Source organism: Triticum urartu, chromosome 6A (assembly GCF_056163025.1).
Source record: "Triticum urartu cultivar PI428250 chromosome 6A, HENAU_Tu73, whole genome shotgun sequence".
Taxonomy (NCBI): Eukaryota; Viridiplantae; Streptophyta; class Magnoliopsida; order Poales; family Poaceae; genus Triticum; species Triticum urartu.
Window position 1 is genome coordinate 14,043,799 of NC_141878.1, and position 18,122 is coordinate 14,061,920.

The following is an 18,122-nucleotide window of genomic DNA, read 5'->3' on the forward strand; positions in this document are numbered from 1 at the left end:
CCTCTTGCAGCAGTGTTGGTGTAGGTATTTGGTTTTGTGTGTGCAGGTACTACTCACTAGTATGTCTCCTCGGACTTGTAGATCTCGTACAACCGGCACTCCTCGATGTGCTCCTGGTATAGGCTGCAGAGCTCCGCTACGCCTTGTCGACTTGCTCCGCCTCGAGGCGCTTGCGGGCCTCCTGGTCTTCCCCCATCTCCCATATGGCGGCCACCTCGGGGTCGACGAGGGCTTACTGCAGTAGGCCATTGGGGAAGTTGCACTATGCGTTAGTGCCATGGAGGCACACTAACATTGTGTCATATTACTACACGGTCTGCACCGTCGAGATGAAATATCCAGTCCAAATCTTCTCATGTGTTTCGCGGTCGGTGATCTAACCGACCCACGTCCCCCACCGACACTGTCGCACGGCGAGGTATTTTTGTGCGGTGGCAACAGCGCTGGGAGGCCGGGCAAGCGGGAATCTCCACCGTGCGAGGAAGAAGATGTGTCGCGGCCATGGGTCGAGATTGCGCATGGCGGTACGGATCCACGCTTCTAATCGGCGGTGTGTAGCAGCGGCAGTTGGATCCGGCCATTTTTGGCGGTGGAGCGGCGCCTTAGTGGATGGGAGTGGGACCGAGGCACACCGGCGGGGCTTTCACAGAGGCGGAATGGAACAGGAGGAGAGTTGGGGTGTCGGGAATTTTACTCTATGAGTGGGCAGCCGAGTATATTTTAAGGGTCACGGCCGCCGTGGAAAAAATATTCTCCACTAACTGTTATTATAATTCGGTTAGGTGCACTTTAGAGGAGAAAATGTGAATTTATCCTCCTCTAACGCCTTTTATTGGGGATGAGTTAGAGAGGCCGATCAAAGACATGACAGGTATGACCGTATGTAAAGCAAAATAAAATTCAAGTCAGAACTGGAAGAATGCAGTATTGATACCTATAGGCCCTGGAATTTTAATTCCCTCAAACCAAACAAGCTATAGTGGGATGTGCCAAATCTTCATTATTGGTCAGCGTGCATTAACAAAACACTAGCAATAGTGTAGCTCTTTAAGTCACAAATGATGGATTTTCTATGAGAACCTAGCGAATAGCAACTATGGGAGTTGTTTTAGTGATGCATCATGCATGGCAGGCATAGTGCGAAATAGAACATTGTCAACATGGCCATGCGCTGGCAATGCCTTTTTAATTATCTCCCCATCCATGTTGGCGCTAGCTGAGTAAGAATGAGAGGCAACCAACATCTAAGGCGCACCCTAATGACTTCTGAATTAGTGAATTTATATCTTGAAATGTCTAAATTTTCAATCCCTTGCTCTAATCACCTCCAAGCAAACAAGTTAATGAAACATGGGAAAGCATCAAATCCTCGTGACTTCTTTGATAAATTATTGGTAGGTGTGTGTGACTTAATGAAACACAGGAAATAGTGCAGCTCTATAAATTACAAAATGATGGGGTTGCTCTGAGAAGCTACCAGAGAACAACTATATATTTCTTTGAGTGTTGCATCAGGCATCACAAGCATGAGTGAACCTGAACATAGCTACCTCACTGATCCTTCGCATGGCCTTTCGATCTCTTCATGCATACTGGAGCCAACTAGCTTGGATTTGGATTGAGAGGCATCTGAAAACAAATGCGCACTGTGATAACATATCTGACTTCATTGGCCCACCAGTCAATTAGTACCATGACCATCGAAGGTTCTGTGAGCTAGCGAATTACATCTTCTTTTTGTCCAGACCCCTCTCATTAAACCCATTAACCGCGAGATGTTGGTCATTTGCTGGGGGTATCAACGTCGGATTGAGCGGCTATCTCGACTTTGGCAGGAGGGCCTCATGTTGGCTGTTCTCATTGGGCCAGTTATCATGCGTTGATTTGTAGGTGAAGAAGACAAATAGTTTGGCCGCACCCACTAAAATATTGTTCGTCCAGACTCTCAAAAGATGGCTGTACTAGAGGAGGGATGAATGTCAGGTTTTCTTTAGTAGCTCAAATCGGAATGGCATCCATTAATGGCAGTTTTTTTAGTAGCCCATACCAAATTTTAAGATTTCACCCGAGCCCCGCGGCGCTCCCGCTTGGGCGACTTCGGCGGTTCCCCAGCCCTAGCCGCCGTCAGGGCCGAATCCACCTTCCCTTACCCCGTCGCCATCGGAGGACGCCGGCAGGATGCGCCCAGGGGCCGACGGCGGTGGCGGGGATCTTCCTCTCTCCCGCGTCTCACGGGTGATGCCGAGCCGTTCTGCATGTGGAGGCACGGTAGATCTGGCGGCGGCAGTGGCTGGCCGTGTCACTGGCGACGGCGACTACGGCGCGTTGGGCAGCCAGGTCACGGCCGACGGCGGGCGGCGGCTTACCTGGTTCAGGCGGTGGCGACTTATGCTATGGAGGCATGTCATCCGGCTTCGGGTCGGCGGCGGCATGGAGGGCCTGCTGGGCTGCTTCGCGGCATCTCCGGTCAGATCTGATCTGGCAGGTGCAGCAGGCGGTGGTGGCCATATCCTCGGTCGGAGGTGGTCGGCCTGAGACTGGATGATCAGATCTCGAGATCCGTCATCTAGTTTCGACTGCGAGTCGGCAAGGCATAGTTGCCGGTGAAAACTGAACCGATGGCAGGCGATGGCGGTGTTATCTGTCGTTACCTCGATGAAGGCATCATCGTGCAACGACTGTCACCCACTCGTTCTGCTCCGGGGAAATATTAGGATCTGATCTTCCAGATTGGACGATGGCGCTACTGCGGTGTCGTTTCTCTCTTGGGAGCAACGTTTGTGGAGCAGCACTGGAAGACAGAAGCGGAAAGTAGATGTTAGCGGCAAGCCATGCCATATGTGTGTCGCGATGGCGCGTGAGCCAGGCTCATGCTCGTGTCCGTCGTGTAGGTGAAGGTTGAGTCAGAGGCCGTTGGTGATCTGTTGGACGCCGGCCGCGTTGTCCGCGTATGAGCGCGGCGTGCGCTGCTGAGAAGGAGCTACTCGAGCGGTGTACGCGGGCATGCATGTAGTCCATGGAGTTAGTTGGTTAGTGGGCTAGTTAATTGAGCCGTGCATGTTGAATGAGCAGCCGAGTCAAGTTAGAGGCCGGTGTGTTAGCTAGTGGTTAGTGCATGGAGAGTTTAGTGGAGTAGTGTGTCTAGGTAGAGCCGTGGGCTGCATGGCATGAGTGCCTAACCTTTGTGTATATATATGTTGCATTGATGAATGAGGCCCAGAGGGCAGAAAAACAATGTAGTCTCACGTGTGACCAAGGAAGTGTTCTGGGCAAAGCCACTGGTCATGTTTCTTGGTTGTGTGCGTGTGTGCGGGTTCTTGTGTTCTTGAGAGAAACCATGAGAGAAGAGAGTTGTGCGAGGTAGCACAAGGAAGAAGAAGCGGCGCTGCGCATCGAGGCGCGCCAACAGTAGAGCGGCTTCGTCATGCACAGAGCTTCGGTGGAGATGTCAAGTCATGCCTAGCCGATAGGTGCTATGCTGTCCCATGCCTGGTCAGCAGGTGCTACGCACGACAGATCTTCCAGAATCTTTGCGTCAGGATGGACGAGCGTAGGGCGGTGGCCTCGTTGGGCGCTGTGGTGGCGTCGACGGATGGACGGACTGGCAAAGATGATGGTATCTCTCCTGAAGATGGGTCACCGGTCCGATGATGATGGCGGCGTCTAATATGTGTGGATGTGGTGTACGCTTTAGGTCTGTTGCACTGGCTGGTCGTTCTGATATGTTATGTGGATGGATCAGCGACGACACCGATTTAAATATGAGGAGTGAGAGCACTTCATATTATCGAGTTTTGTAGATGTGAGTTGTGCCTTCGGATGGGTTGATGTATGTTCTTGTTAGACCTTGGTGGAATAATAAATAAAAATGGCTGCATGCATCGATTGACCAGCACCGGTGGATCGGATCGTCGGTTGCGCCGACACAATGAATTCGCGCCGGACAAGCTCCAACTTCGGTCGGGCATATGGATTTGCGCCGGATAGACTCGGTTCAGGATGAGCGTTACAATCATTGGGGGTTCGCGAGCTCGGATGTTGATGCTCGCTGATCGATCAGGACGAGCGTTACAAACAGATGTCGAACAAAGTAGGAGTAGTACATAGTGGCCTGAGTTCAAAAAGAGTACGTGGCGGCCTCTCAAACAAATCCGATCGTGTGTCTAACCTAAATCTAGTCCGGTCATGACCTCGCGCGCCGGCCGTATCTATATATAGCGGTTCCGACGGGGCAGCCAAGGCGCCGACGACAATAACAAACCATCACGACGAACCAATCGATGGCAGCCGGCAAGGGCGTCGAGCGGCCGTGGTCGGAGCTTTCCGGCGACCTCCTGGCGGCCGTCTACCGCTGCTCCTCCTCGGCGCACGACCGCTCGCGCTTCGCCGCCGTCTGCACGTCATGGTGCACCGTCGCTTCATGGCACCCGCCGCTGCCCGCTCTCCCGCTGCTGCTGACGCTCCCCTCGCCGTCCGCCAGCGACCATGAGGTCGCACGGGCGTACAGCCCCGAGGACAGCAGGGCCGTGCGAGTCCCGCTCCCGTCGGCCGTGTCACCCGGCACGCGCCTTGTTGGGTCCCATGACGGCGGCTGGATAGCCGCCACGTGCTCGTCCGGCGACCACGGGCAGCAGCTCCTGATCATGAACCCCTTCTCCGGCATCCAGGTGGCGCTCTCCGTTAAGCATAGCACGGACGAGTGCGCGTGGCCACACGAATTCGATGCGAGTTTCAGTCCCATCAAGAAGGTCGTTTTCTCTGGTGACCCTTCGTCGAGCGACTGCATGCTCGCCACGATCACCGCACGGTGCAATCTCGCGCTCTGCAGGGTTCGCTGCACGGAAGCGACACGGTGGACCATGCATGGATGCGACACTCATGCATACGGGGAGCTCGTGGACATCGCCTTCTTCAACGGTGAGCTCTATGGCCTCTCTCACAAGAACGAACTGTTAATGTACGAGGTCGTCGTGAATCAAGACGGAGGCACACCGACGATCGCCAAGGTCCACATCATGTCCGACATCGAGGCGAGCATCCAGCACGAGCAACCGTCATGGTGCGAGGCCAAACACATATTCGAGCTGCGCGGCAAGGTGGCGATCGCAGTGGAGTTCTGCGAGTGGCGCGACCTCCACTCATACTTCAGAGTGTATGAGCTTGCCGAACGTGACGAGAGGGCGCCGTACCAACACAAGTGGGTGCAGGTGAGGAGCTTGGGCGAGCAGGCCCTGTTTCTGAGCCCCGCGTGCTCTAAGGCGGTTCACGTTGGCTGCCAGCGCGGTGGGGTGGACAGAAACTACATCTACTACCCAAAGCGACATTCAGTACACTTGGAAGGCGAGCGCTGCATGAAGCGTCTGGATCTTGGTAGTTGCGCCGTGTACTTCTTGGACAACGGGTACAATATGCATCGGATGGGGAGGATCATGTCACGGGTGTACCATTACCGCCATGAAGACAACAATAATGGTTGCATGTGGTTTCTGCCTCCAGACTTTTAGTTCCTCATTGCTGATGCATGGGGACAAATTCTCTACACGTTTCCTTAATTTCTGCTAGATGGTTCTTTTTTAAAAAAAATAAATTAAACGGAACCTTTATTCATTGGAAATAACCAGTACATCTTCTGTGAGAATCATTACAATTTCATTTAAAGACTCCTCAAACGAATCCCAAGTGAAAAAAAATCTAGCTAATCTAGCGAGCTCATAAGCTAGTTTATTTGCTTCTCTATTGCAATATACGAATCTTGTACTAATGAAATCATAGGCATGACGAAAACAATCATCGAAGATTGCCGCCGTCGCACCCGACGGTCGTCCTTCATCCTGCATGGTTTCAATCACCTTTAGATTGTCCATGTTAATAGTAAGGCGATTACATCCCGCCCTATGCGCCAGTGTTAGACGAAATTTGAGAGTTGAAGATTCTGCTATCAAAACATGCGCGGAATAGTCAATTTTTTCGTTCCCTCAAGCGATATACCTACCTTTGTCATTTCTCAGGACCGTTCCCATTGTGCCCTTCAAGAGATCGTGGTCAAAAGAAGTGTGAACATTATGTTTTACAAATCCCCTGGGAGGGCAGGACCGACCCCTTTTTTTCAGAAAAGCCCTGGGGATGATGCATTAACGAAATTTGATGTAAGAGCAAGAATCCCCATAGAGATCTGATGTGCATTCTGCGTTGTCTCCTTATGCAGCAATATTTGTCTTTCCCACCATAGATACCATGCTGTTAGTAATCATTTTGCGCACATTTTGTTGGCCCAAAATGAACAGTTCTTGGTCTGGTAGAAGTAGTAAATATTCCAACACCGTTTGTTCCGCACGACCGACCTCACAGGCTTTATCAATAATATCATCCATCCCAAGCCTTTTCCACACCTCCTTGGCTTTTCTACAGAGGAAAAGCATGTGCTTTGAATCTTCTAGACCCTTCGAGAAAGTAGGACAAATGGGCGAGATCTTCATATGTCTATTTTCAAGCGTAACCTGGCATGGAAGTATACCATGCAATGTATGCCATATAAAAAAATTGACTTTTGCCGGGCAAGATAACTTTCATATCTTGCTCCAAATTGGGTTTTCTTTGGTTCGCCCCATCCCATTAGAATGTCTTAATTTATCTCCATACTGATATTCCCACTCCCTAGAGTAGGAAGACCGAACCGAGAACATGTTGTTTTTTGTATAGCGCCAAGCAATAAAATCTGGCATATCATATTATGAAAGTGGAATTGAAAGAATATGTTGTACATCAATGGGCAACATCATTTGTCTAATGATATCTGCATCCCAACTATTCGTAGCAGGATCAATCAGGTCACCCACCTTCGATAACCAATGTCGCCCCTTGGGCGTCACAATTTTCCTTGTGTCACAATTGGGGATCGAGGCATATTCCCAAATATTATTATTTTGACCCTTCCCCACTTGCCAAATGTAGCCACGTTTTAGAGAGTCCGTACATGTCATTATACTTTGCCAGGTAAATGAAGATCCTCTCTTTAGTTTGGTATTCAACAAACCGCCATCAGAATAGTATTTAGCCCTTAGAATAGTAGCACACAAGGACCCCGGGTTATGAATAATACGCCATGCCTGCTTGGCAAGCAAAGCCAATTTGAAATAGTGAATATGACAAAATCCCATTCCCCCTTGCTTTTTAGGTACACACATTTTTCACCATGTCATCCAATGCATCCTCCTCTGGTTCTCCTCGTCTCCCCATCAGAAATGCGCCATCGCGTCAATGATTTCTTTACAGATGTTCTTAGGGACTTTAAAGACTGGCATTACATAGGTGGGTATGGCTTGGACAACAGCCTTGAGAAGGTGTCATTCTGGCGAACCCAGATAAGGATAACTTCCTCGTGCCTTACTTTTCCGAGTAAGTCATCCCCTGACCGCCCCGTAACATATGATTTCTTACATTCCGATTGTTCTTTTTTATAACATTTCGTGTTTTGTGCAGTGACACACATTATACACTCATCCTCTTAAGCCCGAAATATCTCATGGCCACGTATTTCGACTCTGACCGTCAGTCGAACAAAGACTACACAAATATCAAGAAAGTTCTTGATGATGCTCTCCCCGGCTACGCCAAATCTGGAGGCACCTTCAGGAGGCTAATTTGTAGGTACGGCAAGCACGTGTTCACCCACGTAACGACGTTCCCCTGCGTCAAGCAGCCGCCTGGCAGTCAGAAGGATGCCTACTACGCCCTCCATCACATGAGGGCGATCATACGGGACCATAATCACCTTATGCTACCAAATAATCTCAAAGAATGGGCCGCACGCTTGTCGGCAATCCAAGACGAGGGCATCAGACAAGAATTCTTTCGCATCCAGTCGGAGTTTGCAGAAATAATCTATCAAGATGTCCTTCGTACCTCGGGGCAGTTCTACCTCAAATATCAACCATCCAACGGTGAAATAGGAACAACGCTACAAATGCAGGCTGTCAACGACCGCACATTCATGACCATCACGAAAGACGGCGGCTTCATCCACGCTCTGGTCCCTGAGTCGAGTCGAAAGTATTGATGCCATGTAGTTCTGAAATATCGATTAGCTCATGTTGTAATTAAACTTTAATGAACTTGTATGTCTCTTTAGTTTGGACAGTCGTTCAACTTATATGTAATCGATGCTATTTATTAGTAGGACCATGAATCGTGCTATTAATGTGTTGCTTTTCTCTTTCGATCCTTTTGTTGCATACTTATATATTGCTTATATATTGTCTGTGAATTGCTACCAACGTTTTGTTTGTCTAGTGCATAGAGATGCGGTCGTATGTCATGTACAAGGGTGAGTTTCCTGGAGTCTACGACGACTGGGAAGAGTGTCGGAGACAGGTTCACCGTTTCAGCGGTAACAGTTACAAAGGGTACACCACTACGGCGGAGGTGGAAGATAGATACGCGCGCTATCTAGCGGGAGAGAGGAGGGAGCGGAGGAGGAACCGGATGAAGATCAGCTTCATCGCGATGATGCTCATCGTGACCGCAACCCTCTTCTATGTGATGGTAGTTTAGATATCGTCTTGTAATGTGAAGACAAACTCGCTACTCGCGGTCCCGGGACTTGTAATGTTCTAACTTTGTTCGGTATTTTGAATTCGAAGACTAATATGATGAATTGTATTCGGAGACTAATCTTCTATTGTATTCGATAAATCTGCTGTTTATATGTTGTGCGGTTTATATTCTATGCTGTAATGTATTTTGTAACATGTGCAAATATCAGAAAAGCAAAAAAATTCATAATATTCATAGTAGTGGCGCACCATCACTAGTAGAAAACAGGGCTATGGTCCAGGCCGGCTCAGCCCATTAGTCCCGGTTCAGTGTAGAACCGGGACTAATGTGGGCATTGGTCCCGATTCGTGAGCCCAGGGGGCCGGCCGGGCCACGTGGGCCATTGGTCCCGGTTAGTCTGGACCTTTTGGTCCCGGTTGGTGGGACGAACCGGGACCAATGGGCCTCGCTCCTGGCCCACCACTATTGGTCCCGGTTGGTGGCCTGAACCGGGACCAAAGGCTCCCTTTTAGTCCCGGTTCTTGCCACAAACCGGGACCAATGAGGTGCCTATATATACCCTCGCCCGCGAGCAGAGCACTCCCGTGCTCTATTTTTCTCTGGCCGGCGAGGGGAGGGGTTTGTGGTGCTCTAGCTCACCTCCTATGCACATGAGGTGTTCGATGGAATGCCCGAGCCACACTACTTAAACTTTCTCCTCTCGAAGCTCGACCTCCAAGCTCCATTTTCCTCCAGATTTGTCTAGATTTAGCGGTCCGTCACGCCCCGTCCCCGTCTTCACCGCCGTCGATCACCCGCGCTGATCTCATCACCGACACCACCGTGGTGAGCCTCTTGTTCTTATCTTCTTTCTGAAAGGAAAAATATTCTTACTTGTCTGTTTAGATAGATACTTGTATCATTTTCTTACATTTATTATTGCATCTTATATAGTGCGATGGTTTTGGTATCCGCCCCGTCGGCCCTCGTCCTGTCTATGATTCGGATTTGGTATGTATATTATCTTCATAACTATTGGTTCATTTATTGTTTATGAAAATTATGCCGACCAACGTGACATAGATTTTATTTATCTAGGATGTATGTGAATCGGAAATGCCAACCGACCCTATTGTCGAGAGGTTAAATTTAGTTGAAGAAGAAAACAATTTGTTGAAGGAAAAAATAAAAAAAATTGAGGAGGAGAAGATGATATTGGAGTTGCATGTTGCGGATGTCGTCGATGATCACAAGATCAAGATGGATGCAATGCGCTTGAAGATTAGAAAGATTAGAAAATATGCCATTCATACCGAGGCTTGGTATCATTATGCCGTTGGATCAATTGTTACCTTGGTTGCGATTATGATCGCATTTGTTTTCGCATTGAAATGTTTTACATAGAGAGCTATATGTTGTTAGATGAGAACTATGTATGCACTTTGGTTTTAATGTGATGATGAACTTCTATTAATTTGGACACTTAATTATGTATAATGCACGCAGATGAACCGGCAATGGATGTACGGTGACAGACACACCCGCGAGTACATTAAGGGCGTGCATGAGTTTCTCGATGCGGCTGAGGCAAACAAGCAGAATGGTTTTATGTGTTGTCCATGCACTGAATGTGGGAATACGAGGTCTTACTCTAACCGGAAAATCCTTCACTCCCACCTGCTTTACAAGGGTTTCATGCCACACTATAATGTTTGGACGAGGCACGGAGAAATAGGGGTTATGATGGAAGACGGCGAAGAAGAAGAGTACGATGACAACTATGTGCCCCCTGAATACGGTGATGCTGCAACGGGGGGAGCTGGTGAAGATCAAGAGGAACCAGACGATGTGCCCAATGATGCTGCCACGGGTGAAGCTGCTGAAGATCAAGAGGAACCAGACGATGTGCCCGATGATGATGATCTCTGCCGGGTCATTGTCGATGCACGGACGCAATGCATTAGTCAAAAGGAGAAGCTGAAGTTCGATCGCATGTTAGAGGATCACACAAAAGAGTTATACCCCAATTGCGAAGATGGCAACACAAAGCTCGGTACCGTACTGGAATTGCTGCAGTGGAAGGCAGAGAATGCTGTGGCTGACAAAGGATTTGAGAAGCTACTGAAAATATTGAAGAAGAAGCTTCCAAACGATAAAGAATTGCCCGACAGTACATACGCAGCAAAGAAGGTCGTATGCCCTCTAGGATTGGAGGTGGAGAAGATACATGCATGCCCTAATGACTGCATCCTCTACCGCGGGGCATACAAGGATCTGAACGCATGCCCGGTATGCGGTGCGTTGCGGTATAAGATCAGACGAGATGACCCTGGTGATGTTGACGGCGAACCCCTTAGGAAGAGGGTTCCTGCGAAGGTGATGTGGTATGCTCCTATAATACCACGGTTGAAACGTCTGTTCAGAAACGAAGAGCATGCCAAGTTGATGCGATGTCACAGTGAGAACCAAAAGAAAGATGGGAAGTTGAGAGCACCCGCTGACGGGTCGCAGTGGAGAAAAATCGAGAGAAAGTACTGGGATGAGTTTGCAAAGGACCCAAGGAATGTATGGTTTGCTTTAAGCGCGGATGGCATTAATCCTTTCGGGGAGCAGAGCAGCAATCACAGCACCTGGCCCGTGACTCTATGTATGTATAACCTTCCTCCTTGGATGTGCATGAAGCGGAAGTTCATTATGATGCCAGTTCTCATCCAAGGCCCTAAGCAACCCGGCAACGAAATTGATGTGTACCTAAGGCCATTAGTTGAAGAACTTTTACAGCTGTGGAATGGAAACGGTGTACGTACGTGGGATGAGCATAGACATGAGGAATTTAACCTTAAGGCGTTGCTGTTCGTGACCATCAACGATTGGCCCGCTCTCAGTAACCTTTCAGGACAGACAAACAAAAGATACCACGCATGCACGCACTGTTTAGATGACACTGAAAGTATATACCTGGACAAATGCAGGAAGAATGTGTACCTGGGCCATCGTCGATTTCTTCCGACCAACCATCAATGTCGAAAGAAAGGCAAGCATTTCAAAGGCGAGGCAGATCACCGGAAGAAGCCCGCCATGCGCACCGGTGTTCACGTGCTTGCTATGGTCAATGATTTACACTACGTAATCTTTGGAAAGGGTCCCGGTGGACTAGCTGTTCCGAATGACGCTGAGGGACACGCACCCATGTGGAAGAAGAAATCTATATTTTGGGACCTACCCTACTGGAAAGACCTAGAGGTCCGCTCCTCAATCGACGTGATGCACGTGACGAAGAACCTTTGCGTGAACCTGCTAGGCTTCTTGGGCGTGTATGGGAAGACAAAAGATACACCCGAGGCACGAGAGGACCTGCAACGTTTGCACGAAAAAGGCGGCATGCCTCCGAAGCAGTATAAAGGTCCTGCCAGCTACGCTCTTACGAAAGAAGAGAAAGAAATCTTCTTTGAATGCCTGCTCAGTATGAAGGTCACGACTGGCTTCTCGTCGAATATAAAGGGAATAATAAATATGCCAGAGAAAAAGTTTCAGAACCTAAAGTCTCATGACTGCCACGTGATTATGACACAACTGCTTCTGGTTGCATTGAGGGGGCTTCTACCGGAAAACGTTCGATTAGCCATTGTGAAGCTATGTGCATTCCTCAATGCAATCTCTCAGAAGGTGATCGATCCAGAAATCGTACCAAGGCTAAGGAGTGATGTGGCGCAATGTCTTGTCAGTTTCGAGCTGGTGTTCCCACCATCCTTCTTCAATATCATGACGCACGTCCTAGTTCATCTAGTCGACGAGATTGTCATCCTGGGGCCCGTATTTCTACACAATATGTTCCCTTTTGAGAGGTTCATGGGAGGCCTAAAGAAATATGTCCGTAACCGCACTAGGCCAGAAGGAAGCATCTCCATGGGCCATCAAACAGAGGATGTTATCGGGTTTTGTGTTGACTTCATTCCTGGCCTTAACAAGATAGGTCTCCCTAAATCGCGGTATGAGGGGAGACTGACTGGAAAAGGCACTCTGGGAAGAGACTCAATAATATGCAGGGACGGATATTCTTGGTCTCAAGCACACTACACAGTTCTACAAAACTCTACCTTGGTGACCCCGTATGTCGATGAACACAAGAACAGTCTGCGCTCCAAACACCCGGAGCAGTGCGACGACTGGATTACATGTGAACACATCAGGACTTTCAGCAGTTGGTTGGAAACACGTCTCAGAGGTGACAACACTGTTTGTGATGAGTTGTACTTGTTGTCCAGGGGACCATCTTTGACTGTATTGACTTACAAAGGATACGAGATAAATGGGAATACATTTTACACGATCGCCCAAGATCAAAAGAGCACCAACCAAAACAGCGGTGTCCGCTTTGATGCAGCAACCGAGAGCGGAAAGGGCACATATTATGGTTACATAGTGGACATATGGGAACTTGACTACGGACCTGATTTTAAGGTCCCTTTGTTTAAGTGCAAATGGGTCAATCTGTTAGGCGGCGGGGTACAGGTAGACCCACAGTACGGAATGACAACAGTGGATCTGAAAAATCTTGGGTACACTGACAAACCGTTCGTCCTAGCCAATGATGTGGCACAGGTTATCTATGTGAAGGACATGTCTACCAAACCGAGAAAAAGAAAAGATAAGGAAGCGAATACATCATACGATGAGCCAAAGCGCCACATAGTTCTTTCAGGAAAAAGGGACATCCTGGGAGTGGACGGCAAGACAGACATGTCTGAAGATTATGAAAAGTTTCATGAAATTCCTCCCTTCAATGTCAAGGCTGATCCAAGCATCCTGATAAAGAATGAAGATTATCCATGGTTACGGCGCAATAAGCAAATGAGACAAGCGAAGAAAAAGTGAAGACTTTCTCCCGCAATAAGCAAATGCTATGTGGGTGAAATTATGATACCATCCCAACTTTCAACTTTTTCAGAGTTCATTTGAAATGCTTTCATGTCTTATGGTTCGAAACTTTGATACTTCGAAAGTGATTGTCCATTTTGTACACGAAGTGCATCAAGTTTTTGTCGTAACCCTCTCTACTTTTTGGAACATGCTATGTGGGTGAAATGATGATACCATGCCAACTTTCAACCTTTTCAGAGTTCATTTTGAAATGCTTTCCAATTTCAGAGTCATTTAGCTCAAAGAATGAATTAATAGCAAACAGAATGAACTACAAAACTTTTATGAAAATAAAAACAATCAATTAAAATATTATGTTATGATCAACTAAAATAAAACTATAATATTCTTCAATAGCAAAAAGAATATAATTTGTGTGACCTAAAATCAATAGTGAAGTTATTCTAATTTTAAATAGAAATAAACTAGTGATTCACAAACTAGTGATTCATAAAAATAAATAGCAAAGAAGAAAAAAATTCTAATTTTATAGTAAAGTTATTCATAAACTAGTGATTCACACAAATTTTTAAAAATTCAAATTTAAACTATTTAAAATTTAAAAACTAATGGCACTAACAGAAAGTTTATAATTTTTGTGACCTAAAAGCAAAAAGAAATCACTAAAAAACTGTAAGTATTTAGTTTTAAGTAGAAATAAAAAATAAATAGAAAAAAAATTCTAATTTTATAGTAAAGTTATTCATAAACTAGTGATTCACACAAATTTTTAAAAATTCAAATTTAAACTATTTAAAATTTAAAACTAATGGCACTAACAGAAAATTTATAATTTTTGTGACCTAAAAGCAAAAAGAAATCACTAAAAAACTATAAGTATTTAGTTTTAAGTAGAAATAAAAAAATAAAAAACCAAAAAAATATAGAAATAAAAAAGAGAAAACCAAAAAAAAAATGCCACCTACTGGGCCTCCACGGCCTGAATACGACTAGAAACCCTACATGGGCCAGGATTCAGGCCCGCAGAAGGCCCAATAGGCCCACAGGCAAAGCAGTGTCAAATTAGGCCCATAGACCTGCTATTCAGAGGAGTTCGAGAGGGTGGAGGCAGCAGAGCTTATAAACCAGTGCCGGCCGCTGTCAACTAGCGATGTGGGACTAAACTTATGGGCGCGGGCAACACAAGGACATTGGTCCCGGTTGGTGGCACCAACCGGGACTAAAGGGGGCATTGGTCCCGGTTGGTGGCACCAGCCGTGACCATTGCCCCCCTTTAGTCCCGGTTGGTGCCACCAACCGGGACCAATGGGCTTCGCTTCCCGCCCTTTGGGCTGCTGAAAAGGGGCCATTGGTCCCGGTTCGTGGCTGCAACCGGGACTAAAGGGTGGCATTGGTCCCGGTTGGTGCCATGAACCGGGACCAATGCCTTTTTTATATAAGCAAAGACTTAGCGTTTTTTCAGATTTCATCACCAGTTCCCCGCTCCGACGACGCCGCCAGGCTTCCCGAGCTCGCCCCGACGACGCCGTCAGGCTGCCCGTGCTCGCCGTCTCCCCGCGCCCTGCCCCGTGCTCGCCGTCGCCCTGCCCCTGCCCCGTCCCGCCCCCGCGCGCCGGCGCCCTCGCCGCCCCCGCCGTCGCCTCGAGCTACCCTACTACGGGCTCGCCGTCGCCGCCCCGTGCTCGCCGTCGCCCAGCCCCAGCCCCGTCCCGCCCCCGCGCGCCGGCGCCCTCGCCTGCCCCCGCGCTGTGAGCCGCCGCCCGGCTCTGTTTTTTTATTTTTATTACTTTAATTTTTTTGTTCATATGTGATGTATATGTGTATGTGGCTATAATGTATATGTGTATGTGAACAATGAATTAGGCAAATGTTTGTATTAATTATTGTTTTTTAGAAAAAATAGGATTGTTTTTCTGTTCATAGGATTTTTTTGGTGATATTAATTATTGTAAATAGGATTGGTGGCTAAAATAGGATTGTTTTTGGTGATATTTTTTTGGTGGCTAAAATAGGATTGTTTTTCTGTTCATAGAAAAAATATGTGTATGTGGCTATAATGTATATGTGGCTATAAGATTGTTTTTTAGAAAAAAATAGGATTTTTTTTTCTGTTCATAGATTTTTTTGGTGATATTAATTATTGTAAATATGAAAATGTTTGTATATTCATATGAACAATGAATTAGGCAATACTACTTCTTGTATTTTTAAGAAGGAAGAAGAAGAAAAAGAATGAGAGGAAAAAGGAAATAAGAAGAGGAAGAAAGGAGAAGAAGAGGGGAGAGGAAGAAGAGGAGAAATAAATAAGAAGAAGAAAAAAGAAGAAAAAGAAGAGGAGAAGAAGAAATGAATAGAGGAGAAGAAGAGAAAAATAGAATATATATTCTATTTTCTCTTTTCTCCTCTATTCCTTTCTTCTTCTCCTCTTTTTTTTCTTTTTTTTTCTTCGACACGTGGGGGGGGGGGTCGAGAATGCCGGACATTCATGAGAGAGGCGAGGAAGAAGGGGAAGAAGAGGGAGAAGAAGAGGAGAGGAAGAAGAGAAAGTCTTCTCCTCTATTCTTTCTTCTATTCTTTTTTCTTCTTCTTCTTCCTCTTTATTTTATCGGGAACGAGGGTCGTCGAGAGGTCGAGGAGCGGTAGAGGAGAAACCCTAAATAGAAAGTATCGTCGGTGTGAGATACATGTACCGTCAGTGTCGGACACTACACCCACATCCCACAAGTGTCCGACACCGAAGGCCACATGTATCTCACACCCACGATACTTGCTAGCTATTTAGGGTTTCCTCTACCGAAAAGAAGAGGAGAAATAAATAAGAAGAAGAAAAAAGAAGAAAAAGAAGAGGAGAAGAAGAAAGGAATAGTGGAGAAGAAGAGAAAATAGAATATATATTCTATTTTCTCTTCTTCTCCACTATTCCTTTCTTCTTCTCCTCTTTTTTTTCTTCTTTTCTTCTTCTTCTTCTTCTTCTTCTTCTTCTTCTTAGCCGGAAGTAGAGAGAGGTTTCCTAGTGTCAAAGTATTGAAGAAATCCATGCCTTCATCATTAGCCGGAAGTAACCAGGGCATGTTGGTACGAAGTTCTGCAAAGTTATTCTGGAATGGAGTCCCGGATAGAATAATCCGCTTTTTGGTACGAATTCAGCAAAGGCCTTCCAAATAGCGATATTCGGAAGGCTCTTGCTGAACTTTGTACCAAAAAGCGAATTATCCTATCTGGGACTCCGTTCCAGAACAACTTTGAAGAGCTTCGTACCATCATGCACATGTTACTTTCGCCTAATGATGAAGACATGGTTTTGTTGAATCCTTTGACACTAGGCAACCTCCCGACCCCTCGGCGATCCTCTCGAACATGATGTAGTGTCGTCGTTGTCGATATATACCCCCTCCCGATAGCTTACTATGATTAGGTAGCTAGTTCTACGTTTGGCACTAATATATCCATCTGTCATGTTTGAATAATAATTGCCATGTTGTAAATATTTGTAGAAACTATGGACACCGCCCTAGACGAAGCAACAAAAGAAGCGTTGTTGAGGGACATAATCGCAGAAGGAAGTGATGCCATCTCGTTGTTTCTCAACGAAACCGATGGTCTGGAAAGAGAGGGTGAACAAGCTGGCTACGGTGACCTAACGCCGGTGCAAGAAGAAGAACATGAGGACGGCTCCGGTGACCCAATGCCGGTGCAAGAAGGAGACCGTGATGACGGCTCCGGTGACCGAACCGAGTCTGGCCAGGTATATATATTAGTTAAGCCTATGCTGACTAGCTGATTGATGCATTCATTGTTTTGGTATGTACACATATTAATTAAGTCTTTGTTCTTTTTTCTAGCCCTCCGAATCGAGCACAACTTCGGCAAAGAGACGAGGCCCGAAGAAAAAGTTGAGCGCGGATGAAAAGTTTGAGATCATAGCAATTGCGCCCGACGGCCAACCTATTGAACCCCTCCGGACAAAGAGCACATTTGTTGCTCAGTGTGGGGTTCTGGTTAGGGACAAGATCCCGATAAGCATCCAGCAATGGTTTAAGCCAGCTACAGAAGACCCTGAGGTGTCTTATGTCAATGATATGCAGAAAAATGATCTTTGGACTGAGCTGAAGTCAAATTTCACCCTACCGCCTGAGGATAATCCAGAGAACCCAGTTAAAGAGAAATTAATCAAGTCTTTTGCTCTGAAGAGGATGGCAGAACTATTCAGGAGGTGGAAGAAAGAGCTGAATAAGTTTGTCGAAAATAACGAGACACCAGAATTCAAGGGCAGATATGAGAAGATCAGAGATCACTGGCCCGCATTTGTGGCCCACAAGACATCAGAAAAGAGTAAGAAGATGTCGGCGACAAACAAGCAAAATGCTGCGAAGAAGAAGCTTCACCATCGCACGGGGTCAGGTGGCTACCTCGTAGCCCGGCCTAAGTGGTCCAAGAGTGAGAATGATCTGGTTCATAAAGGGATCGAACCAGAGACAAATAACTGGCCAGACCGTTGCTGGACTTGGTTCTTCGGGGCTGGCGGAACCCTGGACCCTGAAACAGGGAAGTGCATTTGGACGAACGATCAAATGGACATACCAGTCAGTAAGCTTAAGCAGTATATCGAAGCAGCGCATGAAGGGACGTTCTTTCCAGACAGAGAGAACAACGAGCTCACAATGGCCCTCGGGAATCCTGAGCACCCTGGACGGACACGAGGCACGCCA

At 47.0% G+C, this 18,122-nt stretch overlaps 1 protein-coding gene across 1 annotated transcript; it reads left to right on the forward strand.

Annotated features, from left to right (window-relative positions):
* Positions 1-4,280: 4,280 nt before the first annotated feature.
* Positions 4,281-5,504, forward strand: LOC147963207 (uncharacterized). Its single transcript, XM_087529513.1, has one exon. The coding sequence runs from the start codon at positions 4,281-4,283 to the stop codon at positions 5,502-5,504; it is 1,224 nt and encodes a 407-aa protein (XP_087385639.1).
* Positions 5,505-18,122: the final 12,618 nt, after the last annotated feature.